The 26,912-nt window shown below is 43.4% G+C and overlaps 1 protein-coding gene across 44 annotated transcripts in view; it reads right to left on the bottom strand.

The window, feature by feature from the left end:
• Window positions 1-13,936: 13,936 nt before the first annotated feature.
• Window positions 13,937-26,912, bottom strand: part of CAMK2D (calcium/calmodulin dependent protein kinase II delta) — a 265,256-nt gene continuing 252,280 nt past the window's right edge. For 40 of the 44 annotated variants that reach the window (XM_027833887.3, XM_037897082.2, XM_007054434.4 and 37 more), the window contains 3 exons: window positions 24,825-24,919; window positions 20,335-20,563; window positions 13,937-15,940 (listed from right to left, as the gene is read on the bottom strand). In XM_027833887.3, the coding sequence (XP_027689688.1) occupies window positions 15,937-15,940; window positions 20,335-20,563; window positions 24,825-24,919 (328 nt within the window). In that variant the 3' untranslated portion in view covers window positions 13,937-15,936. Of the gene's footprint in view, window positions 15,941-20,313; window positions 20,564-22,124; window positions 24,541-24,824; window positions 24,920-26,912 lie in introns of those variants that run through there. The other 4 variants (XM_043545402.1, XM_037897091.2, XM_037897064.2 and 1 more) reach the window with 3 other exon arrangements.

Below are 26,912 nucleotides of genomic sequence, written 5' to 3' on the forward strand. Positions count from 1 at the left end.
TATGTATGTAAAGACATGGAAATAACCAATGAGTTAAGGTTTCATTTTCTCGGAGCACTTTCTCTCCTGTGGTTTCACAGAAGGAAGATACCAATGGTTTCTGCTGTCTACATTTTAAATGTGCCTTCTAAATTGGAGGAAATGGTTAAAGTTGAGATTTGCCAATATTTTTGGGAGGCCTAACCCTTTGCTCCCACATTTACTTCCTCCATGCACGGGCTGAGGGACGTACTGGCCACTGCTTCCAGCAGCTCCCATTGGCCTGGAGCAGTGAACTGCAGCCACTGGGAGCCACGATCGGCCGAACCTGCGGACGCAGCAGGTAAACAAACCAGCCCGGCCCATCAGGAGCTTTCCCTGCACAAGCGGTGGAACAAGTTTGGAAACCACTGCTTTAAACCATACTAGAGTTACAAGGGAATTCTGTTCTTTATTCCCCCTGAAGAAATAGAGTATAAAGGATTTGTATGTGTGTTTGAATCTTTAGGGATGATTATCCCAGTAGATAGCTGGGAAGAAGTGTTTGCAGAGGACATGTGTAGATTTGTTTATGTAATGTTGGCACCCTCGTGGCCAACATGGAGTCTGCTCTGCAGGCAGCTCTGGCCAAGAAAAGGGCCGCGCAAGAACGCAGCAGGGAAAGATCCTTCTACCCCAGGGCATCTGTTCCAAACCCCCCAGAGTGAACACACACACACTGGAAGAATGTAGGAAAGGGAAGTATTTATTTCCACAGGGATGAAAGAGGTGGTAAAAGAGGGTTGCATTCATCACAAGGCCCCAGATGTTTTGTCACAAGTCTTTGAGAAGTTTAGCTAACTTTACACCAGGTTAACTAGCAGCAACCTATTCTATTGAATAGTCAGTCCTGGCAGATCTTTTGTTTAGCTGTAGAAACCCTTTCTTTTTCCAGGTACGCATGATGACTCTGGCTGAGGTATTCTAGAATGGTACTTTGCTGAATTAGAGCCCTCATCATCATGCCATCAGGTTTCAGGTCTCTCACAGCATGACATTCATCCTCTAAGAAGGAAGAGGCCAGTGCACCTGCGACTCATCAGCTGCCTCTGAATTGGGTTTAAGTGGAGGTGGAAAGGGGCAAGTCAGAGTACCTGTAAACAGAGAAAAGACATCTATTGAATCTATTGAAGTCATGGAGTTCCCCTCCTGTCACTGCAGCTGCTGCACACTTAGACTTTGTTCACCCGCTTTTTCAACAACAGGCGAACAATCACCTAAGATTGAGTATTTGCTTTCCAGGTTCCCCTCTTTTGAATAATAAATCATAGGGCCAGGGTAATAAATAAAAAGCCCATCCACATGCATATTTCAATGGAACAAAAAGCATCTGGTATAGTAGCAATGAATTAACAAATGCAAAGAGAGACAGGCTGTTTCAATTCATTATTCACAGGACAGTTTTCTTCACAGCATTAGCAAAATTAATACCTACATAGTGAATTATATGTTCATGCACCCTTACCAAAGTTAATCTCTGGTTCTCCCCCACCCCTATAGAATCTCATTTTTAGTAAAAATTCTGTTTAATGCTTTTCTTTAGTAGAGCTCAAAACACTTTACAAATGAGGTCAGTACAATCATCTCCCCTCCCCTCTTTCTTTTTAAATGGATGGGGATACTGGCACAGGGAGGTGAAGTGGCAGCCAAGTGACCCAGGGACAGGCAGTGGACCACCAGCAGAGCCAGGAATAGAAACCAGGTCTCCTGAATCTCAGGCTAGTCCTTTAAACTGCTAGACCACACTACCTCACATATATTAGCATACTGAAAATTTAGTACACCTTAAAAGTAAATTTCTGAGAAACATGAAATTGAATTAAATATAAAAATATTACATTAATCTACTTTTTTAAAAATTTCTGAACTGGAAAGGTGCAGAAACCAGAGGACCTTGCTAGTTTTAGGCCAATCTTATCATAGCCACAATCATATATTGTGCTCAGGAAGTGAGCTCTAGGGCCTGCAGATCTCAAGCAATCTAAAAGCTTGTGAACATTGAAGGAACCAAACAAAGTCCTATTCTTGTGCACCTTAGATGCTCTAGGAGGGCAACTTTATGCACTTAAGTGGCAGTAAGATTTTCATCCTCAAGGTCACACTGCAGTCTGCCAAAAATGTGTGATCCAAGAGAAAAATCAAACTGCACTACTACAGGGTAGTTACTTTCAATGACCACATGAAAAGGGTAAAAAGATGTTAATTAACTTAAAAGTAACAATACCCACATTCTTCACAAGTTTACCAGATTCCTTCTTGTTTAGCCAAAGAAAGAACTGAGACTATACTTGAATGTATACATTTTATTAATTGAATTACATAAATAGTAATAAATACATTCATAAATAAGGAGTTACAGAAAACAAAGCAAGGTGATATGACAGTCAAAGTTCAATCCATGCATTTAACATGGAGTAGTCCAACTTTTATCAAGTAGGTATAATCAGACCTAGTTAATTCATTTCACACATCATAAAGTGGGGATTTTAGCAAAATCATCTTAATACAGAACAGAATTAACTACCAGTGTAAATCTTTTAATACAGGTCATTGTTCAACACTTAAGTGGCAGAAGTAGAAGTTTTGCACAATTATTACACGTTGAAAAGCTCAATAAGGTTTAAGGGATCCCCTAAAGCTTCAGAAATGCTAACCTCTTGAAAGTCTCTGGAGATATCTTTATTCTGCCTGGTCATCTTCATCCAAGATTTTGGAATTAGGAATGACAGTAAGAACTGAGGTAGCGAGGTGAGTCCTCTGACCCTGTTGAAATTAAAATTCAAACCACAGTGCTTTCAAACACCTACCCTAAATTAACTTTCACGCCAATCAAATTGCACCAAACAGGCAACCTCAGCTTTGCCCTCTAAATACATCTACTAACGTACGTATACAAAAACATCTAAAATTGCCAACAATTCAGTACCTGAAAAACAGTCATAATCACAAAATACTGCACCTCTACCCAAATACCAAGACTTAACAGAAAAATACCTACCTAAAACATCCACATCATCATCCTCTGAATTCAACAAGCATAAAAAACTATTAAAACACCACTATTGCCACTTACATCAAGAGACACAACTGCTAAAAATACTCTAACTTCTGACACAATAGGTGCACAGTTAAAATTGAATGTGTGGTACACTTTGGTTGGTGTGACCGTTTAAGTAGAGTAGGTGTTTGAAATTTGTGAAATGAGGGGAGTAACTGCCAGTTTCAAGAACATTTAGTTTTGTTTGCTTGTTTTTAGAAATGTGTGAGAAATATACAAGTTAGGTGTTACCTGTAGTAAATGTTAATCTTGTGAATCTGAACTTTATTTAAAGAGTTTTTTGGGGGAAATTGAGGGTGAGTGGAGAATAGAAATGCATGCCTTCCCTTAAGTCACATCTTTGCACTTCCAGTAGGAAATGATGATTTATTAATAAAAGTAAGCTATAATTCTATAGAACTTGTGTGTTTAAGGTCTCTGAATTTCAGATTCACAGTTATGCCTTGATACAGGGCATTCACACTCACTAGCCAGCTAATGGAGACCCAAAGGGCCTCGGAGACGCAATTCCTAGTTACAGGGAGGTCAAGCTGCCCATGTTACGGAAATGACGCTACTCCCCCAGATTTCAAAAGTGAGATGCAACCTGTACCCTGATTACAGGGTACTCGCTGGCATTAGGCATATAGCAGAGACCATAACCTGAATTACAGGAAGGTCAATCTGTACATTGAGTTTCAGTACAAAGAGTTCAGTACATCCCATTTCATAGAGACTTGTCACATGTATCCTAATGACAGGGTTGTCATGCTGACTAGTGGGGTAGAGCACGTCGTAATGCCAAATGAGCAAGTGGTCAGAGACCCGGACCCTAGTTACAGGGCGGTCACATTGCTCTATTTAACAAAGAACACAATGCCCCTCCAAAGACAAGGGGAGGTGACCTGCACCCTGAGTACAGGGCAGTCACACTCATTAGCCAACTAACGGAGCATAGTTTCAAAAAGACACAACGGCACAGACAAGGACCAAACTTATAGGTCTGTCAGGCTGCTCAAGGCATTAAAAGGCTCGAGATTCCCATACACTCTAATTACATGACCTGAGGCCTGATTTAAAGGGAGGTTACTGTGCCCAGAGTCCCTTTCCTTTTCCTCCATCTTCTTTTCTCATCTGCGTGTGGCATTCCTGACATTTCCTTCCTCTCTACTTGTGCTTCAAGATGCCTGAAACAGAGAGAGGGAGTACAAGGCGCTTGTAAGTGAGAACCCCTTTCGACGACTCTACGTCCTGGACGCAAACTCAGTGTAAACTATTGATTCAGTGTTCTTTTCCGGGTCTGCAGATACCCTGGATATTTAGGTCCAAGACAGTTCTAGGTGGTACTCAGAAACCTCCACAACGATTTCCCCCTCCTTCCAAGCCACATTGGGTGAGGAAAGTACTGAACCCATCCTTCTGTAAAGCCACAATCTCTAGATTCCCTCTTGACAACTATTACACGAGGCAATCTCCACGCAAAATCAAAAGGCATTAAATGATTACGGGAAGTAAGGAATTAATTGACAAGTATTCCTAAATGAATGTGACAAGGTATACTGCCTGGATTGACATAGTCCAGAACCGCCACAGGACACTCCCTTTCAGAACTTACCACCAAAAGCGTGCAAGGGCTCCAAGAGTACAGCAAGTGAATATAAAGCAGGAGACTTGGCTGCAGAATTTCAGGGAAGTTGGAACCACTGCTCAAAGGGCCAGAACTCTGGCCACAGACTCATGGGGGCACCATAAATAGTAGCTGATGAGATCTGTACCCTGTTTACAGGGTGCTCATTCAGGCCAGCGGGCTGCATTTGGCCTACTGCCAAGAGACTAGAGGGCAAAGATCCGATCACTGATTACAGAGCAGTCGCTCGCAGCAGAGTCCGTAACCAGAATTACAGGAAGGTCAAGCTGTCAAAGTACCAAAGAGCTCGATATGTCCCATTCTAGAGAGACTTGTGACATGTACCCTAATTACAGGGTTGTCATGCTGACTCATGGGGTAGAGCATGGTGTAATGCCAAATGAGCAAGTGGGCAGAGACCCAGATCCTAGTTACAGGGCGGTCACATTGCTCAGTTTAACAAAGAGCTCAATGCCCCTCCAAAGACACGGGGAGGTGACTTGGACCCTGATTACAGGGTAGTTACTCACATTAGCCAACTAACACAGCATAGTGTGAAAAGGACACAATGGCAGAGACCAGGACCCTGCTTACAGGGCGGTCAGTTTACTTAGGTTTCCACAGAGCTCAATATCCCCCAGAAGACAGAGAGACTCGGTCTCTCCCCTAATTACAAACTCAGGACTCCCACCAACCTGCTGATGTGGTATGGTGTCAATGAAGGAGTCTGCTCTGCATGCAGCTCTGGCCAAGAAACAGCACGCGCAGGAACGCAGCAGGGAAAGATCCTTCTACCCCAGGGGCAGTGGTGAGCTGGAGCCGGTTCGCACCGGTTCGCTGGAACCAGTTGTTAAATTTAGAAGCCCTTTTAGAACCAGTTGTCCCGCCTTAGGTACGACTCTGTGGTTGCTCCCCTCCCCGCCCCAGCTCACCTCAGCCCCAAGTTACGCCCCACCCCCCCGCTTCCCGCGAATCAGCTGTTTGTGCAAGAAGCCTGGGAGGGCTGAGAAGCAAGCGGCGGCTTCACGCTCAGGCCCAAGGACGCAGAGCAGAGATGAGCTCGGGTGGGGGGGCGCGAGGAGGGCCGCCCGTGCCACAGCAGGTAACCCTGGGGTGCGGGGGCGCGCAGGGGAGCGACTCCCCGCCCCAGCTCACCTCCGCCTCCCTGGGCCTGAGCGCGAAGCCGCCGCTTGCTTCTCAGCCCTCCCAGGCTTCCTGCGCAAACAGCTGATTCGTGGGAAGCGGGAGCGGGGGGCGGTGAAGCAGAGCGGGACGGTGGGTTCAGGGGCGGAGGCGGAGCGGTGGTGAGCTGGGGCTGGGCTCGGGGCAGGGAGCTGCCAGTGGGTGCTCTGAACCCACCAAATTTTCCCCATGGGTGCTCCAGCCCCGAAGCACCCACGGAGTAGGCGCTTAAGGAGCCACTTTTGATGTGATCAGTGGGTGGAGCGGCCACTCCCCCGCTCCCCCACAGCTACGCTACCCTGCCCCTAGGAGCCAGAGGGACCTGCCCGATGCTTCCCAGGAGTCGTCCCAGGTAAGCACTGCTGGGACTCCCCACCTCGCCCCCCGGCAGGTCCCTCTGGCTCTTAGGGGTGGGGCAGGGTGGGCACCCACTACGGTGGCCCACGAGACCCTCCTGCCCAGATCTGGGGGCAGTCGGGGCACAGGGGAGGGGGGTGGATGGGGCAGGGGTCGAGGGGGGGACGGACAGGCCATGACCCTCTCGTGGTGTGAGGAGGGAACCGGTTGTTAAGATTTTGGCAGCTCATCACTGCCCAGGGGCATCTGTTCCAAACCCCCCAGAGTGAACACTTGCACACTGGAAGAATATAGGAAAGGGAAATATTTATTTCCACAGGGATGAAAGGAGAAAAAAAAAGGGGGAAAGATAGGAGGAGCAATAAATCAGGACTGCATTCAACACAAGGCCCACAAGCCCAGTGGTACCACAGTGTGAAAGGACAGACACTGAGTAATGCGTCTGCACTCAGAGTTCAAGAGACGTGGGCAAAGTTCCAGTCCAGTGAGTCTTGGGTGCTCCTGGTTGTCTTCGGTGCCAGTAAACGTTCCTCAACAAACCCCTCCGGTGTCCTCTTCTGGTGCTCTCTGCCAAACCACAAAGAATGACAACCTCCTCACTTAACGAGCTTCAGCTTCCCCCATTTATTCCCAAAGCAAAGTCACCAGCACCAGTACTTATGGTTCTATACAGCTCTGGGCAGCAGTGATACTGGGTCCAGGTCTGGGTTGTCCTTGGGCGATTCCTCCATGGCACAGTGCTCCTCCTGCTTCCTGTCCCAGGGTGTCCCCGATCAGCCGCTCTTCCCTCCCAGGTTTTGGGCAGGTTCTTGCCTGCTTCACTCTGTGCGGGCCTGCTTGCTGCAGCCCTTCTCTCTGGAGCTCTCCCCTCTCTGCTCCCACACCAACAGCACTTCCACTTCCTGAAACAATCAGCACTTCCACCCTCAGGACAAAGATTCCTCCTCATTGATAAACATCCAATCTTGATTTTAAAGATTTTCTCTCTAGTCTAACACCCTCTATAACACAGACAATAGGACTTTCTTGAACTGATTCCCTTTTGAGCAGATCTTTTAGAAAAGCATCCAATCCTAATGTCCAGTGATGGAGAATTCACCACAGCTCTTGCTAAGTTGTTCCAATGGTTAATTACCCTCACTGTTAAAAATGTATTCCTTATTTCTAGTCTGCATTTGTCTAGCTTCAACTTCTAGCCCTTGAATTTCTGTCTGCTGGATTAAAAAGCCCTCTGCAAAGCACCCTCAGAGGGAACAGAAATGTAATGAGTCACCCCTTCACTATCCCTTTAATAAGATGAATAGATTGACCTCTTGAGTCTATCACTATAAGAGTCTCCCTCCATTTGATCTTCTGGGTGCATCGGTTCAGACTTGAGTTCTAAAACAGTGCTGATTTTTTCCCCACCATGAAGAGAACTGATAGCAGTTCTCAGTGGAATATTACTGGAAAAGTTGTGTGAGGTTATGAGTATGAGCAAATATTGGTACTGATTTATCACTAATGCTCTGCTGCAATAAAAAAAATCATATACAATTTATGCGGCCCACTGTTTACCCACATGTACTACAATGTCGTAACAGAGCTATGACCATATTTTCCTGGTTTTAGGCTAAGAAATGGCTGCCGTAGCTTGGCATCATTATCCACAGTTACCACACAAACAGTGACTTTTAATGGTGACCACTATCAGGCTTTAGCTGAATATCGAACCTCAGAAACTCAGTAAAAAAAAATCTAGATATAAACCCATCTTTCCCCACATCTTACATGGTGCTGCTCAAACTTATACACCTACCTGACAGGGTTGCCAGCCCTCCAGGGGTGTCCTGAAGTCTCCAGAAATTAAAGATTAATCTTTAATTAAAGACTATATCATGTGATGAAATGTCCAGGAATGCACTGAACCAAAATTGGCAACCCCACTGCCTGAATACAAATCATTCCACATGATTGCCAACTTTCTACTTGCACATACCCTGGCTGCTGTCACAGAGTCACATACACACACTGTCTCAATTTGTGTGCACGTACACACTGTTGATACATATTCACCCACGCATGCACTGAGGAGGTAGATAGTCTCCTCCCCATTGCTTGCACATACTTATATTCCCATGACATAAACATCACACAGACAATCCAACACGTGCATACAATACACATACTTTTCAGGTGATCCCAGCCATGCCCACAGGGTGAACTTCTGGCCCCACTGACGTTAGTGGACGTTTTGCAATGTTAGCTATCTGCACAAGGGGGTCAACAGCTACAAAACACTCTGCTCAATGTTATCAGAACACTGTTCTATATTAACATAGCACAGCCCTTCAGAAAAACAGCCATGAAATATACAGGGATTTGATAAAATTGTGTAAACTCATGAACACTCCATGTTTCTCTTTGTACTGTTGCTCCTTTTAAAAAAAATTAAAAATTGCGTATGAATGTTATTATTTCTGTTTAGGTTGCACAATTAAAGGCACTCACCAATACTTATAATCACTTTTGCATTATGTATCCATCCTTAACATCACAATATGGTATATGCAGGATGCAGGCTAGATACTGTTGGAGAATCTTATATTTGCAACTTTTGGGTCTTCAAACCCTCCTATGTGGAAAGCCTATGGGAAAATATCTGCCTGATTGGTTTCCCTTCCCAATTCTCCTGCTGCTGGAGGAAGGACAGACGATCAGAGCTGCAGCATGCACTAAGGAATAGCCCCAGTCCATAAAGCAAGCCATGCTTTCTTCCTCTCCCCTTGCGAGCACAGGGCTGGGGAGTTCCTGAAGCACTCAGCGCTGAGCAGTCAGAATGTGGGGGGGGGGAAGGCAGCAGCTCCTTCCTGGTCCTGCAACCTTCAGCCTGCTCTACACTAGAAAGTTTGTTCAGCAAAACTTGCCTTCTGCTGGCACAGCCTGGCATGTGAACACACTTAATTTGGCAAAAAGCCTCCATTTTTGCTGTCATGGCTCTTCCCTTTCTCAAACCTCTAGTAGTTCTTTGCCAATATAGTTATATCAGCACAGTGCCAGTATGAAAGCAAATGTATCTGTACTGGCATAAGAAGTCTTTCAACAATAATCCCAAAATACAACAGTCCCTTCTCAGGGTACCATATATTAGGTTCCCAAAAAAAGGACACGGAGAGTTGAGAGGGAGCTGTGGGGGGGGGGGGTGTACTTGCGGCAGGGGTACTCACTGGAGATGGGAGCACAGCAACTACGGTTGCCAACTTTCTACTTGCACAAAATTGAACACCCTTGCCCCGCCCCCGCCTCTCCTCCAAGGCCCCACCCCCACTCACACCATCCCCCTTCCCTCTGTTGCTTGTTCTCTCCACCTCACTCACTTGCTCATTTTCACTGGGCTGGGTCACAGGGTTGGGGTATGGGAGGGGGGTTAGGGCTCTGGGGTGGGGCCAGGAATTAGTGGTTTGGAGTGTGGGAGGGGGCTCCAGGCTGAGGCGGGGGTTGGGGTGTGGAAGGAGGGTACAGGATCTGGACTGGGAGTGTGGGTTCCAGGGTGGGGCCAGAAATGAGGGGTTCAGGGTGTAGGAGAAGGCTCTGGGCTGAGGCAGGGGGTTGGAGTGCGGGGGTGAGGGCTCCAGCTGGGGGTGCAGGCTCTGGTGTGGGGCCAGGAATGAGAGATTTGGGGTGCAGGAGGGGGCTCTGGGCTGCGGCAGGGGGTTTGGAGGGGAAGCCGGCCCTTGGGGCAGGGGGGCAGCGTGCGCAGCTCCCTGGCTGCCCCTGAGCATAGGAGCCAGAGAGAGGACATGCTGCTGCTTCCAGGAGCCGCAGGGCGCCTGCCTTAGCCCCGCTGCGCTGCCGACCGGACTTTTCACAGCCTGGTCAGTGGTGCTGAGCTGAGTCACCAGGGTCCCTTTTCGACCAGGCATGCCGCTCGAAAACCAGACACCTGGCAACCCTAGCAGTGTCGCTCCTTGTTACAATGAGAGGCGCAAGCCCAGGACACAGTGATGGTCGTCAGTCAGGGCTGGGACCTGGGGCCTGGGTGAGCAGAATCCTTCAGCTATGGCAGGGGAATGGACCAATCAGTAAATGGACCAATCGGGGCTCTTTCTGAGCTGCAACTTGTCTGTGATGCAAAAACCTGGCCATTTCCTGTTATTTGAAAAATCTGCCCAGAAAGAGAAAGGAAGCTCAAAGAAGAGAACATGGTAGGGAAAACCTGGACTTATGGTAACCCTATGCCTTTGGCAATGAATAGTCTGATAAATTTTAAATGCTGCTACTGTCCCACCATCAAGCCTGGGAGGCAAGGGGACAAAGAAATCCCACCTGGAGCTGCCAACACTTTCCCAGTGTTGATAAGGGGGTCACTGGCCTAGAAAAGCAGAGACCAGCACCAGCATAATTAGCACTTCAGATCAATACTGGGAAGACACTACTGTGTGCTAAGGTACGGGGGGAAGGGGCTGTATTAATTTGTGTGCTAGGAGGCTGGACACAGTATTACTCCAGGTACTTGCGTGGGCAGGGCGTGTTATTAATCCAAGTGCTGGGGATCACTAATGGGCAATATTAATTCGTGGGTCAGATGCTAGTAGGAGACAGAATTATTTGGTGTTTGTGTTGGGTTTTCTTTGGGACTCCCTCACACCGATAGGTGGGAGCTGGAAGAAAACACAGGCAGACACTGCTTTATGTGAAATTATATAAATATAAAATGCACTTGGATTTTGGGCACCCATTAAGATGTTGACAGGTACGTCACAGGCAGCTGGATAAAATTTGCACATGCACCCAAGGGCTTGTCTACATGGAGCAGTAATCCACTCTACAACGTGTGTGATTTCTAAAGCACACTAAGGTGTTGCAGACTAATTGGTCCTTGTAGACCTTGCTGGTGCACACTAAAGTTTCCCTAGTGCACTTTAAGGGAGTATTGTTTCACACAACATTACATTGAAGTGCACCAGCAAGGTCTACGTGGACCAATTAATGTGCAAAATGTTAGTGCACTTTAGAAATCACACCCCCCGTAGAGTGAATTAACCACCAGTCTAGAGAAGCCCTAAAAACTTTTGAAAATGGGACTTAGGTGCCTAAGAAAATGGTCCATTATATAAGTTCCTAATGACTTAGGTACTTTTTAAAATGTAAAATTTGCCACGTCTCATTGCAACCACAAAGGCAAGGCTGCCCTTCTGAAAATTTAGGTGTAACGTCCCAGTCATGCAGTCCTTTCACATGCAAAACTCCCCTTGACTTCAGTGGGAACTATGCAGACAATGGCAAGATTAAGTCCTCACTGTTAATTGATATGTTTCCTTCCAACTAATAATTGTTAAAAATAGGGAAGCTGAAATCTTTGTGTCCTCTTGAAGCCATTTGAACCATTTCCCCGATTGTTAATACAGCTAATTTTGGGGACTAAAGATCTTTTGCTGGAATAAATTGGAAAGTTATTGAATATAAAATATGATCATAAGGATCCAAGAAGTGAGAGCTTACCATAACCAGGGTCCAGGGAGATCTCCAAAAAGACAAAACAAAACAAGACACCCCCCCATCTTTCTGAGAATGGAAATACTATATTTGTGAGAGATTTACAGCACTTGAGGAAATAGTAAAGGACAGTCTCTGGAACAGAGTTCTGTAGACAATTTTAAGTTAGAGGGGAAAAGAGTTATTTTCTTCACTAATCCCTTTGAAATCAGTCTTTGGATAATGGATTCAATTTGTTTCCATTATGTTTGTCAGTAGTGTAATGTAATTATGAGCTCTTGTTAAAAAAACAGATCTTCCAACCATGAAACAACCTGTGTTGCTTGTTCGTAGTAGAAAGAGTTTCATGAAAAGCACCATACTTTCGATTGTGAAACACATTGGATCTGTTTGGGCAGTCCCAAATAGAAAACATGGAAACATAAAAATCCACCAGGTGGCAGCATACTAAAATATTTATTGCATGGTACCACAAAGAGATGCTCAAAGTGATGTTAAAAACATTTCTCAAAAATCTAACCTGATTTTTGTTTTTTTCTCTCTCATCAACTAGTTAATTTTATACACTGGACTATATTCCAATCTGTCTACCCCACTGTAAATGCATGGTAAATCCACTGGCTTCAAAGGAGCTACTGCAAATTTACATCAGGGTAGTTAAGACTGTAATCTAGTCCATTATCTGTAGAGCCCTACCAAATTCACAGCCATGATAAAAGTGTCAAACACCATGAAATCTGGTCTCCCCTGTGATATTTGGTCTTTTGTGTGCTTTTACCCTATACAATACAGATTTCATGGGGGAGACCAGTGTTTCTCAAATTGGGGGTCCTGACACCAAAGGGAATTGCAGGGGAGTCACAAAGTTATTTTAGGGTGGTTGTGGTATTGCCACCCTTACTTCTGTGCTGCTTTCAGAGCTGGAGGGATGGAGAATGGCAGCTGTTGGCCAGGTGCCCAGCTCTGAAGGCAGCACCCCACCAGCCCATCATGTAAGCTGCTCTACAGGAAGCCAAGAAGTCATGAGCCTGGGAGCTAAGACTCCCGAGGCTTTCACACTCCGGGCTCCCCAGTAGCCCCCTAGGTGGACTGCCAAGGACCTGGATAGGTGAATTGGCAGGAAACCAGGTTTTTTACTGCACTGTTAGCTCTAGCTATAACTTGAGTTTTGTGCCTAACCCAACACCCATCCACACATACAAATCTGTAACTTAGTTAAATGGTACTTTAAACTTGAGCTAGTTGGCCAGTTGCAGGGAAGGAAGATTGAAGTTTGAGTGCTACTGATGCTTGAGCTAGCAATGCGGTGGTGATGCCACACTTTGAGTAACAAACCCACCAGCTACTAGTAAAATTTCTCTTTACAGCTCAAGTGCTGTTTCACAGTGTGGCTACTCTTACTCAAGTTAGGCTGTCTGGAGTGGAGTAACTTGAATGAGGCAACTGCTTCAGTGAAGACAAACCCTTAAATCCGATTTGCCTACTCACTTTTGAAAATGCGGTTTACACTTTTAAATCACTTAGGGGCTTTTGAAAATTTATCTCCATGTTTTTTAATTTTGTTGAAGGGATTGAGTTAGTTCCATGTATTTCCTATATTTCACAAGAGATCCAAAGTCCTATACACTTAATTTATCTTGAAGAGTTTTGTACATTAAAGTTGTTGGATAGAACTTACCCTAAATAATATCGTCAAAACTGAAAACACTGACCATTTCAGGAAGATAATCTTGAAATCCCAGTATTTCATCCTAACCATATCATATCTCAAACATTTTTCCCTTAAGACTAGTTGGGGTTTGTGACATATTGTTTGCTGCTGCTATATTCACATAGAAGCTTGTGCTCCTTTTATGTTATCAGCCCGAAGGCAAGGACTATCTTCCTATGTCTATGTACAAGGCCTAGCATAATTGGCCTCTGATTTTGACTGGGGTGTTTCAGCTCTACCAAAATACAGATAGTTCACAGTAATAACTATTCCTGTAATAAACAGACCTTCGCTCTTCCACATTCTTATTTGCATTATTATGTAGTTCCTAGGCTGGCTTCATAGTGTAAATGCTAAGATACAAGCAAAGACTACGTTGAAGACTAGGGTTAAAATATAATCCAACTCATCCAATCCTTTCAACTAATAGTTTGGAAAAACAGAAACAGATATTTTATATTACATTGTGCTTTTTCCCCCACGCTTTGCACAACACAACTTATTGTGAAATAAAACCACAAACACAGTATCAGCAGAAATCACAAATTTATTAATCCTTAAATATATCTGTCAGTCATTTACCATTATGGCAAGAAATATGTACACTGTGTCCCATGGTAAACTGCAGTGTTCCAAAATGACAGAAGACAAGTGTATAATTTGATTGTGGTGGAAAGAACGAGTCACAATTTCCTCACGTCTTGGTGTGGAAGACAAACTTGATCTACAGCAATACATCGACACCACATGCTATGTTAGAAGTGTAACCCCCCCCCACCCTACACCTAATTTTGTTAAATTTAAATACATTTATACTACTTATAGCTGCTTCACAAAAAAAGTAAAGAAATTAATGAGAAAAAAATTAGGCCATTACTTTTTTATTTTTCACAGATCCCATTGGCAAGTTAATATGGCTCAACACATTTACTGTAAATGCTTATTTTAAATATACATTGTTTTAAGTCATGTAATAATTATCAGAGAAGCTTAAATCCATCTACTGTACATCCACTAATAACAACATCAAAGTGTAAAGGAACGCTTCTGATTTATAATCAACACAGAAAGTAAAATTATACAAATTAGGAAGTCTTCCCATTTTAAAAATTTCAGGCTGCTGAGAGCTGTAAATTGTAATTGCTAAAAAGAACACTGATTGAGATATCATGCACTATACAGCGCTGCAGAAAACAGTTAGCCCCACTGATAATAAAACAATGAACAAAACAAAAAAGAAACAGACAATATTTTTCTATTAAAAATGGGTGGGCCGAAAGGAGGGAGACAAAATCTAAATGTTTGCAGGAATATACATTCACAGCTATAAAATAGAAGCAAAAACAGTCCAGGTCACAAAGTATATGTTTTAAATCGACACTGAGAGCATTCCCTGCTTACAGTACAGGTGTATGCAGCAAAAGAAAAAAAACCTCAAAACAGTTACTAAGTAATGCTGCAATAGTTGTTGTCCCTAATATTATGCACTGTGTAAGGATTTTAATAAGCCAAGAGAAAATGGGGGGGAGGGGTAACACCATTGTAAAGTGTTACAGTATTATTAGAAAACTGGTATATTCATGATAGTTTTCCAGAGTAGGAGCCACTACAACGGAAAGTAGACAAACTCTTTATACTAAGCTTGTAAGGCCTAATAGTACTCGGTTAAACTAACCACATATCTGGACTAGAGCATAAACAAAATAAAATAATCCTCTAAAGCTTCCTTCATAAATTTACTGTACACCCGGAAAGTGATGATAATCTATTTTGTTTTACCCTTTCACTTTAATCATCAAAAACTATCTCCACTCAGTCTTCGTTCCCCACAAATTTTAATTTTGCTCTTCTATCACCCAATATAAATTTTCAGTTAGCATAAAAAAGTAAAGGTAAAGACTCAAAACAGAAAGACAAAAAATGTTACTGACTGGCCAGAACAGCAGAAGTTAATTCTAACGTGTTCAAGCCAGAAAATGATACAATTTTTCCAGTTTAATAACTAAAATGGCTTCAGCTTGTACAAATCCAACATATTTTTGCTTTCACATTCATCAGTGATTTTATCCATTTTTATGTTCCAACAAAACTATTCTGCAGTAGCAAAGTTGTAATTGGAAAGCTCATTGATTTCTACTATAACCAAAGCAAAACCCAGTGGTTTTGAAAACAAACAAGCCAAAGTTTTATTTTTTACAAACGTAGTAATTTTAAAGTTATTTGTTAAAATTTCGCATTAATAGAGAAAAATGACAAGTGGATTGTGTATCCACTACTGTACCCTGATTTTTGTTTTTTTTTGTTTGTTTTGTCATTTTCAATTTTCTTGGAACATCCTCTTCACTGAAGTGTAAACAAAATATACAGATGAAATATACAACAAAACGATGCATCACAAATGCATTACATGTAGAACCGTCACAGCTTCATGCACTCAGAAACATGCATGAAGAGAAGAACAGGATGGCCCACATGGTAACCAATCAGGTGCTTTGAGTACGGAGAATGCAAGAGTGGCATCATTGAATTTTAGCTGGAAGGAGAAAAAAACCCAATATTGCTGTTATTCACTTAGCAATATCACCACTTTATAAACACTACAAGTGTTGGACTATAAAGTCTTCCCCAGTCTACAACCTTGCAGGATACTGCTTCGAAAAGCAAACAAACAAGCACTTGCACTGCTCTTTCCCTCTTCAAATCACTTTATAAACACCAATTAACCTTCACTACATGCCAGGAGGTTGGTTAATAGTATCCTTACTTTAGAGAATCGGCAACTCAGGCAGAAAGCTTTACTGATTTGCCTAAGTCCACAGAAGGGACCAAGTTCAGAACTGAGCATCTGTCAGTCCAAAGGGCATCTAAGTTGATTTATTTTACACCACTTTATGGTCCCCTCATGCGCATAATACACAAACTTATACTGACTGACAGATTCACATACAACTTACCAATATATCATTTACATCCCCACTTTACACACCACCTTTGAATCTGGCCCAGTAAGTTGTGAATATCAGGGAGTTTGAGCTGATGTCATCATTTGCATGCAGAGGGGACCAGAAGAGGTGGGTAAGAGGAAAAGAAACTAACAGGAATGTGTAAGAATATTTAAAATAGGCCACTCATTATTAATATCATTATTATTTGTTATTTGTATTACTATAGTGCCTAGGAGCCCTAGTCATGCCCCATGGTTCCACTAAGCTAGGTGCTGTACAATCACAAAACAAAATCCTTATCTAAGCCTTCTTTTGGCTCCTCAGTATGTAACATATAACAACTAAGATCCCCTTATACACTGATAAGTGGGTACAGGGGAATCTAGTGAAGTATTACATCATGTCTGAATTTGGCCTTCGGAATCAGTTTCAGACCCAGTAGTTCCATGGCTGCTAGTTCCATGCTGAGACCAGGAGACGACTCTTCCATGTGTGTGCGTGCGTGTGTGTGCGCGCGCGCACGTGTGTGTTCAGTAGTTTTGCAAAAGTAAGCTAAAAGAACAAATTCAAAAGAATACTGAACAAAGAGCAAGTTAACTGAGATAATCTCTCATCAAACGTATCACTTAAGTAGATACAAGCTGTGTAACAGATGGAAACCAAAGTTTTTCCATAATTTTCTTGACTCAGTTAAAAAATAATCTAAGTTTGTGGCCATTTTATGAGCCAAATAAATTCATGTGAAAGGGAAATATCTCTGTGTATATTCAGCAACCTTGGTTCTCAGTTCTGGCCTCAGATTTATGTGCATTCATCACTGCAGTCTTGACAAATCAGCTACTGTGCTTGCCCAAACTGATTTGACACGATCCAGAGAAACATATTCCCGCAAAGACGGAAGATAATAGCTATGATTGCTTTTGTAATTTTATTGTATTTGAAATCTTTTTCTTTAGCCAGTGTGAATAAGACTTACTATGTATTACAAAAGTGTGTTAATGAATGGAAAATATAACATTAATAAGTATTCTTATAATGACAGATCTATATCTGATGGAGTACAAGTATTCTAAATCCAAGAAAGAAAGAAATAATAAGGATATGATTCTGTGGAATTCCACTTTTGTGAGGCTCCAGAATGGAGATATTTTTGCATTGCTATATTCTCTGTAAGAACTGATGGTGAATTCATTATAAAAGATAATCAGGAAAGTTTGTAGAAAGTGACTTCTATGTGTTACTCATATTGCATAAGTTAAAAATGGTGAGCCTCATTAAAATACTAAACCCCACATTGATCAATTTACTCCCAAAACCTGGTTGCAGGAATTACTAGGCAAAATTCTATATCATATGTTATGCAGGTGGTCAAACTAGATGGTAATTATTCTTCCTTTTGGCCTTAATTCTATGAATGTGTGTATGTATGAAACTACTTGGTTCTCTCTCAGTACTTAACAAAATACATGCAGGCAGAAAAGTTAAAATGGAAAGGACTAAAATTTTCCCTAATCTAGTTCCTGTCATCCTGGTATGAACCCTTGTTTTTCAGTGAGTATCAGGATGAAATATTGATTCTTAGATATTAATCCTCTCTGGATTTTGTCATTTATGCTTTCAGCCTCCACCATGAGATGGGGCAGACCTGTTCCACATATCCCTCCAATGGAAAACCTGTGTCTTACAACCATCACAATCGCTCCTGTTATGTTACACTAAACGTACTTTGTTAAGCATTGGCAGTGTGCTTGGAGCTGTGCAAAACAGAGGAAGACAAGGCCCCTGCCGCCAATGGGCTTACATTTTAAAACAAACACTATGGTACAAACATACAGATTAACATATTATAAAGCCAGGCAATGGGTTTCTCTAAAAACAGCATTTCATTCCTTTTAAAGTTTAACACCACTTTGTTCAATCACTATAATTCATTGGTTGACAGATTGACATTGCAAGGCTTTGTGGAAGAAGCATGTTGTAAGGAGGGAAGGTAATTGATGCAACAAGGCAAGGTGGGAATGCCAGGTATAAAGAATAGCATAAAGGCAGAAGTGGGAGAAACATAATAGTGAAGTTACATGGGAAAGAAAAATTGGAAAGAGTAAAAAATAAAGAAATGAGAGCAGAGCTGTAGACATGGATGGACTCAGAGCCTTGAGAGTGATGACAAGAAGTTGGAACATGATGCCAGAGATGACAGGAAGACAGCTGAGGAAATCAAAGTTGTGAAGGGAGCAGACAAAATTGACTATTACTAGAGCAATATTTTGGATAGACTAGGTGGGGCAATGCGGAAAAGAGGGAGGCTATGGGGGGAGGACATTGTTGTCGTCAAGGCAGGAGATCACCAAAGGAAATGCATACAAGCACTTTTTAGGTGTGAGGATGGAAAGGATGGATTTTCAAGATGTGGTAGAGGAGAGAAAGGATTAAGTGACATCCTGGAGGAAGAAAGAGCAGTCTAAAGTAACACTAAGGCTTTGTCATCCAAGTTTGAAATCTCAGGAACTTCCTCCACTAAGGAAATTCACACTGGTTTAAGTACGTTGATGTGCAATCCTCAAATGTAGATGTACTGCAACAGTGCAGCTTAATTTGGGAATATACTAAAGTAAGCTGCAATGGTAAAGCATGTCTACATTAGGAGTTGGCAGACTGATGCTGTTGCACCAATGCGAATTTTCTTAATGTAGATAAGGCTGCAGTTTGCAAGCCTGCATCATGGGGAGAGCAGTGGTGTAACTGACAGTAACAAGTGGGGGAAAAGCAGAGGGTTGAGAGGAAAGATGAGGGGCCAGAACCTCAGCTGGTACAACCTGATGTAGCTATGGGATCAATGGAAGTACATGATTTACACAACTGAGGATCTAGCCGGAGGAATTCAGTATTTTGCATGCTGAGTCTAAGCTGCTATGATTCCAAGGATGCAATATCAGAAGGTACTTAAAGATGCCCGAACACAGTAGGATAGACCATGAATAGAGAGAGAGATTTGAGAGTCAACCACACAGACATAGTAACTGAAGCAGTGAGAACTGAGAAGGTCACTCAATGGGAAACTATGGGGGGAGGGAGAAGAATTGATGACACTTATTTGTATCTTATAATTTATAAAGTAAATAATCTGACTCTAAATCATCTAGCTGTGTACATGGCTAGTCTGTGTAAGCACTAGGGCTAGCTGGAAAACAGGAAAATTGCTAACATTTTCATTTTTCATCAAAATTTTGTTTTTGTTGAAATTTTACAGCCAGATCTAAATAATTATCTTTCCTATTACTTCTCTCTCTTTACTTCCTCCCAGTTCCCTTGGACTGTATTTATTATGCCCACTTTTGTATCTTGTCTCAGGCCCTGTCTACATTAAAGAAGCTTCCGCCGAAGTAATTACATCAATGTGATTACACCACTGTAAACCCCTTCATGTAGACATGCTGCACAAGTAGAAAGTGCTGCTGACAGCTATGACACTCAGTCCAGAGATTTACTGAAGTAACCTGCACTGGTGCAAGCCCGACTTTGTATTGAGCCAGCGCGTCTATGTTAGTGGTAGTGTAACCACATCAGCTGAGTTACACTGGGGCAAACTTCCCTAGAGAAGAGGAGGCCGAAAATGAAAACAATTTAAACTCTTCAGAGCAGAAACTGTCTATGTGTATGTACTTGTATGTGTCCTTACTATGTGTACGTACAACACCCAGCACAGTGAAGCCCTAAACTGAAATGGGCCTGCTTGTAAACAAATAATAACAACAAAAATTATTACAAATATTTGCACTAATACTGTATGCAGCATACTGAATTATTAAATGGACTGTGCAGAACTGACAGTGCAGAAGTTACACTGCAATGCTACTTTCAAGAGAATGAAAGTTTTATAGAGTAAGGCCAGAAGGGACGTTTAGATCATCTAGTCTGACCTCCTACGTAACACAGGACATTCTTAGCTCTGTAGTTAATACTGTTTGGATAGATTTCTTACTTGATCGGTACTGTTGGTGACCCTGAACGGTGAAAATGAACATTCTGCCATTTGCCATCACGGCGGTGCCAGACCCGGGTCTCCTCGGACTGCATAGTCTTTGGCATTCCACTTCCATCCATGTACTGCGTCAGCCGTATGTATGCAATGCAGGCAGCATCATCACCCACAAGATGGACATGGGGATTGAGGATAATGGTGTGGATTGGCTTATTACCCTTGGACAAAGCTATGGGAGGAAACACACACAAAATCAGTTTTTCCCAAGTAAACCAACAGAGTTAGCCATGTCTCTCAGTACTGAAAATGGTGTGTAAATATATCAAGATTAGCAGATGCTAAATACTAAACACTGTTTTATTGATAAGCAAGCAAAGCTAGCACAAATAAAGTTGCAGCAGTGGGAAGGGAGTGGGACGACAGAGATGAAGCATGTACTCCTCTCTTCTATCAGAAAATCATTCTAAAATAATAGTGGTCTATATGAATGTGCCAAATAAGTTACAATAATTGTCTGCTTTTCAACCCTGATCAGTTTCAAGATTTGTTGCTATAATAAAGACATAAAAGAAGGATGTGTAATTATGTTGTTCCCTTTCCTTTGTTCACTCTTAGAAGTGAGGTCACAGGATGAATCTCATGAGTTAGCACCTGAGCTCTGCTCTTAGTAATATATTTGCATTATTCCTATCTCTGATCCCTGTTGGCTATAAATTTCCTTTTATTTTTTTTTAGTTGACATTTCTTATTTCTGATGTGCTGCCTTTGTTGAAATGATCTCACCAAAGTCTTTGGCCAGATTTCAACATGATTATTATCCAAAGTGATCTTAATTTGTTTTGTATGTATCATTTGATGGTTCTAGCGCTGTAGTAAAAGCGGTTACCAAATGCTTTATTTATGTGGTTATACTTCTCTGTATTTTAGAAAATATAGTAAATAGACATTTAAAAATAGAATTACTTTCTGTGATTTGGGATCTGTGCGTGTTGTACTGTGAACTCCATGTTGTTTTGTGACCCAGTTTTGTTTCAGGGCTCTACTTCGCTCTGTAGCAGCCTTTGTGGATTAGAGCATCCATTTTGCAATAGGGACTTGACTCCTAATAGAAAGACTATGTCTGAGAAGCAGAGACAAAGCAATCGAGAGCCATCAATGTTGAATGACTTTTCTCTGTGGAACAATGGATTTTCTACTGGTAAGGCCATTGTCTTTGAAGTTGATGTGGGGAGAATAGGGGGTGGAACATGGAATTTCCTCAGTGGAAAGACACATGCACCAAGGGGGACAGAGGTGGTTATCAATACCAGGTTTACCATGGTGCCATGCTCCAAAGGGGCCCCGGCCTGGCCCACTCTTCTCCACCCCCTGCTCTCTTCTGTGGGGGCAGCGGGCAGAAGCTTGGTCCTGCCGGCAGCCAAGCTCCCTCCCCTCGCCTCTTCCCCGGAGCGTGCAGGGACCAACCCTAGCTCCTGCCCCGCAGTGCTTTTGCTCCCGGCCCCTGCCTTGCTCCAGTCCGCAGGGACTAATCCTACCCCCATGCCCCACTGTGCTCATCTTTGGGGACTCGCCCTGCTTTGAGCAGGGGGTTGGACTAGATGACTTCCTGAGGGCCCTTCCAACCCTGATATTCTATGATCTTGCCCCTGCCTCCCTCCATCTGGGGACCAATCTTTCCCCCCGCCCCTACCTTGCCCAGTTGTCAGGGTGAATAAAAATCAATGATTTTTTTAAAAAAATCAAAAAATCAGATTTTTTGTATTTAAATCGGATTTTTTTTTGATAAAATGCTTTTTGAGGGAAAAAACACCTATCTAAAGTTTTAATTAAGATACATTAAATCTTATCATGGAATAGGGTTTATAAATTCTAATTCTATAGTAGGAGACAATATATTCGTGTAATGTTTAAGAAAAGTTTTGTAAATGAGTTCTAATAGTTCATGGATTAGGGTAGTTCTTTCTGTCTACCCAATGGGACTCAGTGCTCAGTCTAGAAGATACCATTAGAGATGCTTAGTTTTGCAGTTCTCAAACTGTGGATTTGTGTCTCCAGAATGTTTTAAAATAAATAAATAATATATAGAGGTGAGAAATAACAGACCTCAACTCTATTGTCCCTCTGCAAATTTGTGTAATTAGAGTCAATCCCTTACCTCTCTCTAAAAGTGAAACGTTTCAAAAAGTTCAATGAATAGAAGATTGTTGGGGGCAGAATAGATTTGGACAAGGAGAAGAAATCTGGAGATAAATGTGAGAAGCGAGGGACATAGGCTTTTTTGTTAAAATATTAAAATATTTGCTGTTGAAGAAAAAAATCCAGAATACTTAACGTTGTTTTAGTTAAATAAAACAATTTAAATGTCCGCCTGGTGATGTTCTCCTCCTAATACAGCATGGAAAGAAAATCCTCCAAATATTAATGATTAACCTGTTGAACTGGAGATAGGTCACCTCCCAATGACTTCATAAATATCTGCTTCAATTACCTTTGGTAAATGAAATAACCAAATAATTATTCATTTTCTGATATAGCTGTAAAACTCATCTGAAAAGTTTTCAAAATAAATCACTGTTTAAAAATGTATAGTGTGAACCTTCTAAAAATGAAACCTACATCTATCTGAGTTGTGAAGAATATGTATTAAGGTTATAACAAACAACAAGAATGTACTTTTATGTAGAAAATCATGATTAAATCAAGTCTTCCTGACTAGTGATTTAAATCATGATTTAAATCAAATCCACCCTGCCCTTGCCCCTGGCACCTTCATTCCCCAGGGGGTCCCACAAACATGTTTCGCGCCAGGCCCACAAAAAGTTAATCCGGCCCTGGCAGTTATTAAAAGCTAGTTGCTACTCTGAGCAAAGGGTTAGTCTCCTGCTGCATGTCAGAAGAAAAGGGCGGGAGGAAAGACAAAGCAGGAGGGCTCCCTAGCTTATCCACACTGAGTTCAGACTCAAAGACAGCCCTGGGACACAGCTGGGAATTTGATGGATACATTATTGAGCTGCACTGTTAGTCTATAAACTTGAAATCAAGTTTGGAATTTCCTTCCAAAAAAGCCCTGCAACAGGGCGTGTCTAGCTGAGCCATTGGCCATGGGGGAGTGGAGGGAGGAAACTGGAGGCAACTTCAGGGGCAGGACATTCATCCCTGTCACCAGTGACTGACAGGTCTGGTTCTGCCCCCAAGCTGCAAGCAGGCTGACGTAAAGGGCCTATAGACCTTAGCACTAAGGAGAAAATGTTAAATGCTTGCAATTCTCATTTCAAAGTAAGTTAGACAGTAACCCACTTGAATAGGTTACCTAGGGAGGTGGTAGAATCTCCATCCTTAGAGGTTTTTAAGGCCTGGCTTGACAAAGCCCTGGCTGGGATGATTTAGTTGGGGATTGGTCCTGCTTTGAGCAGGGGGTTGGACTAGATGACCTCCTGAGGTCTCTTCCAACCCTGATAGTCTATGATTCTAAGTAACCTGAATCCTTACCCAGGACATTTTACTAAATAAACAACCACCACCAATGCCAACTCTTACGCTTCTAGATGCCCATCCAACATCTCCCATCTGAGTTAGTAGGAGAATAACATTTTGCATTTAGTAGTTTTCATTTTACTATCCATTCATATCATATTCTTTAGTTCTCACATCATTTGTGAGATGTTACATTTTATTAATATCTATACAGATGGGGAAACTGAGGCATTGAAAGTCAATGATGGGTTCACAAAAGAGAATGGGAGTCCATCTCAGAATTGAGATTATAATTTAGGAGTCCCTGGAGCTAGTCTTGTGCCCTGACATTTCTCACTCAGAAATTGCTGGATGAGAAAATCAGTTTCATTAGTTAATTTATAACACGATCAGTCTCTCTTTAAGTTTCAAATCTGTTCTGAAACTGTGTCATCTATAGTACCGGATAGTCTATGGTATGAACAAGTAAGCAGTGTAGCCTTTATTTTCTGAAGCTGACATGGTTGTATTAAATCCACCAACTGATGTGCTGTGATCACCATTAAAAAAGTCATGAGTCCAGTGCTTCAGCTAGTATGAATCAACGTAGTGACTACAGTTTTTCCTTAGACTTACAGTAAGAAAGAATAATGATCAACTGTTAGGAAATGCTGACTTTTTAATGGTGATCAGTTTGTCCATCACTGCAGACTTTTCAAATGTGCCCAGTGCTGTGGTTCAGCCCCTCTAGCTCTGAAAAATAAAGAGTGGGAATCACTTGCCTTCCAACCCTATCTACCTTTTAGCCATCCCTCCACACCCCCGTCCCCCAAAAGATATTACACGAACTTGACAGTTCCTCCACAATCAAAAGTTCCCCATGGTTTCTAAGCAAGTTTAGCAAAAACATGAAAAAATATTTCATACTGCGTAACTCAAAATTAAATTTCAAAAACATCATAAGCAGCTACAAAAAAGAGCTGGATTTGAGAAGCACCCTTGCAGTATTTTAAATGTGATCAAATAGGAAAACACACCATTTTCAAAGTAGAACCTGTGAAAGTCCATCCCTTCCACTAGATTCCCCAAAGCTTCAGGTTCAAAACATGTAAGGCCTGGATCACAGATCTTTCTGTGGAAGAGAAAATGAAACAGTTATGACAAATGTATAGTCAGTTTCAGATGCAGCACAGGACTGCTTTCTTCTTGATGTCTTTGAAACCAAAGGAATCCTCAGATTGGGATTTTCCATCCCTAATATATACAATTCACCACATGAGGGAATTCCGGCTAAGTCAGTGTTTCTCAAATGTGGCCACCGTGGCCACATGCAGCCACCAGGGGCTTTTCTTGCGGCCACAGCCTCCTGGGCTGTGATTTTGGGGGGGGGGGGGGGGGGGGCGCGAGTAGCTCTCTCTCTTCTCCTCCCTGTTGCTCCTGAATGCACCCCCTTGGTGCTGGTGCTGTGGCCACCAGCAGGGATTAGGCCCTGCCCCTCTCTGGAGTCACCTGGGGCACAATGCTGTAGGAACAGGCAGCCATTGAGTTCCCCACTTTCCCTGGGGCGGTGGGGCTCAGGCTTTGGGCTTCAGCCCTGGAGTGGCGGGTTGACAGGCTCTGGACACCGGGCTTCGGGCTCCAGCCCTGAGCTCTGGTTGCGCGTCAGCAGGCCTCAGGCTCCAATGGCAGGCTTCAGGCTCCGTCCCTGGGTTCCATCCTCCAGCCGTGAGGCTTCGGGCTCTGACAGCAGGGCTTCAGGTTCCAGTCCCCCCACTGCCTTCCCCAGTCCCCTACCCCCTTTCCCTTGACCTCCACTGCCTCCCCTGACCCTCCGTCCAGGGCTTAATTTGTCCCCAGGCTTGCCAGGGCTGAGTAAGTCTGTTGTGAAAAGTGATACTTGTATGTTTGCAAATATCACTTTTCACAACAGACTTACTAGCTAGCAATAAATAAATTACAATGATTTGGACATGTATATGTGCACATTTATTTGGTTTTCCTAAAGCTAATTAAGTATTTTAGGAAAAATGTGTCCTGAGAACCCCTGCTCTAAGTGATGATTATGATGGCGTTGAGGGAAAATTGGAGGATCTTTATATCAGAGGCAACTATGGAGCAGAAAGTTTAACAGTAAAGGAGAGACTATGTCTGAGGATGTCTGAGGAAAGACTTCAGAAGGGGCAGGAATGGTAAAATGAGTGCTATACCTAGTCATGTGGAAAAGAAAGCTTGAAGAAATGCAGTCTATCAACTCGAATATTAAGGTCCAGAATAGAAAGAGAGGTTACTCACTGTATGCAGTAGCTGTAGTTCTTCAAGATGTGTGTCCCTATGGGTGCTCCACTTCGGTGCGCGCCTTTCATGGGAGATTTTCATTGGCAGTGTCTGTTGGCCCTCGCATGCACTGTTAATAACTTGTGCCCCGCACCGAGGTTATGTCAGACTGCGTGGGCAAACTGCCCTCAGTTCCTTCTCCACTGCCGAGTCTCAGAAGGAAACTCTGAAGCGGAGAGGAAGGAGGGCGGGCAGTGGGGCACACCTAGGTAAGGCTGCGATTCTTTCATAGAGGTCACGGATTTGGTGACTTCTGCAGCGGCTGGTGCAGCTGACTTCAAGCTGGCTGAGCAACTGGCCCTAGGGCCAGATGTTCAGGTGCCCCACGACTAGCCACACTGGCCACTGCTGGAGCGACCTAGGGCCAGCTGCTCCGGCAGTCCCTGGGGCCAGCCGCATTGGCCACTGCTCGGGAGGCCCCAGGCAGCTGGCTCCGGGGACCACCAGCAGCAGCCGGTGCGGCTTGTCCTGCAGACCGCCTGAGCAGTGGTCCTGGGGATGGCCCTGGGGAGCGCACGAGCAGCGGTCCTTGGGGCTGCTCCGCAGCCAGCCTCACTGGCCACTGCTCAGGCTGTCCCAGGCAGCTGGCTACAGTGGCACCAGAGAGCGCCCACACAGAGGTCCTGGGGGTGCCCTGGAGACTGCCTGAGCAGCAGCGGCCCTAGGGGCGCCTGGATGTTGGTCCCTTGGAGCAGCGGCTGGGGCGCAGTCAACCCCCAGCACTGGAGTAGGCCCCCCCACCCACAAGATCCTCCCAGAGCAGCAGGGCCTCAGAAGTATTTTTGGTAAAA

Source organism: Chelonia mydas, chromosome 4 (assembly GCF_015237465.2).
Source record: "Chelonia mydas isolate rCheMyd1 chromosome 4, rCheMyd1.pri.v2, whole genome shotgun sequence".
NCBI lineage: Eukaryota > Metazoa > Chordata > Testudines > Cheloniidae > Chelonia > Chelonia mydas.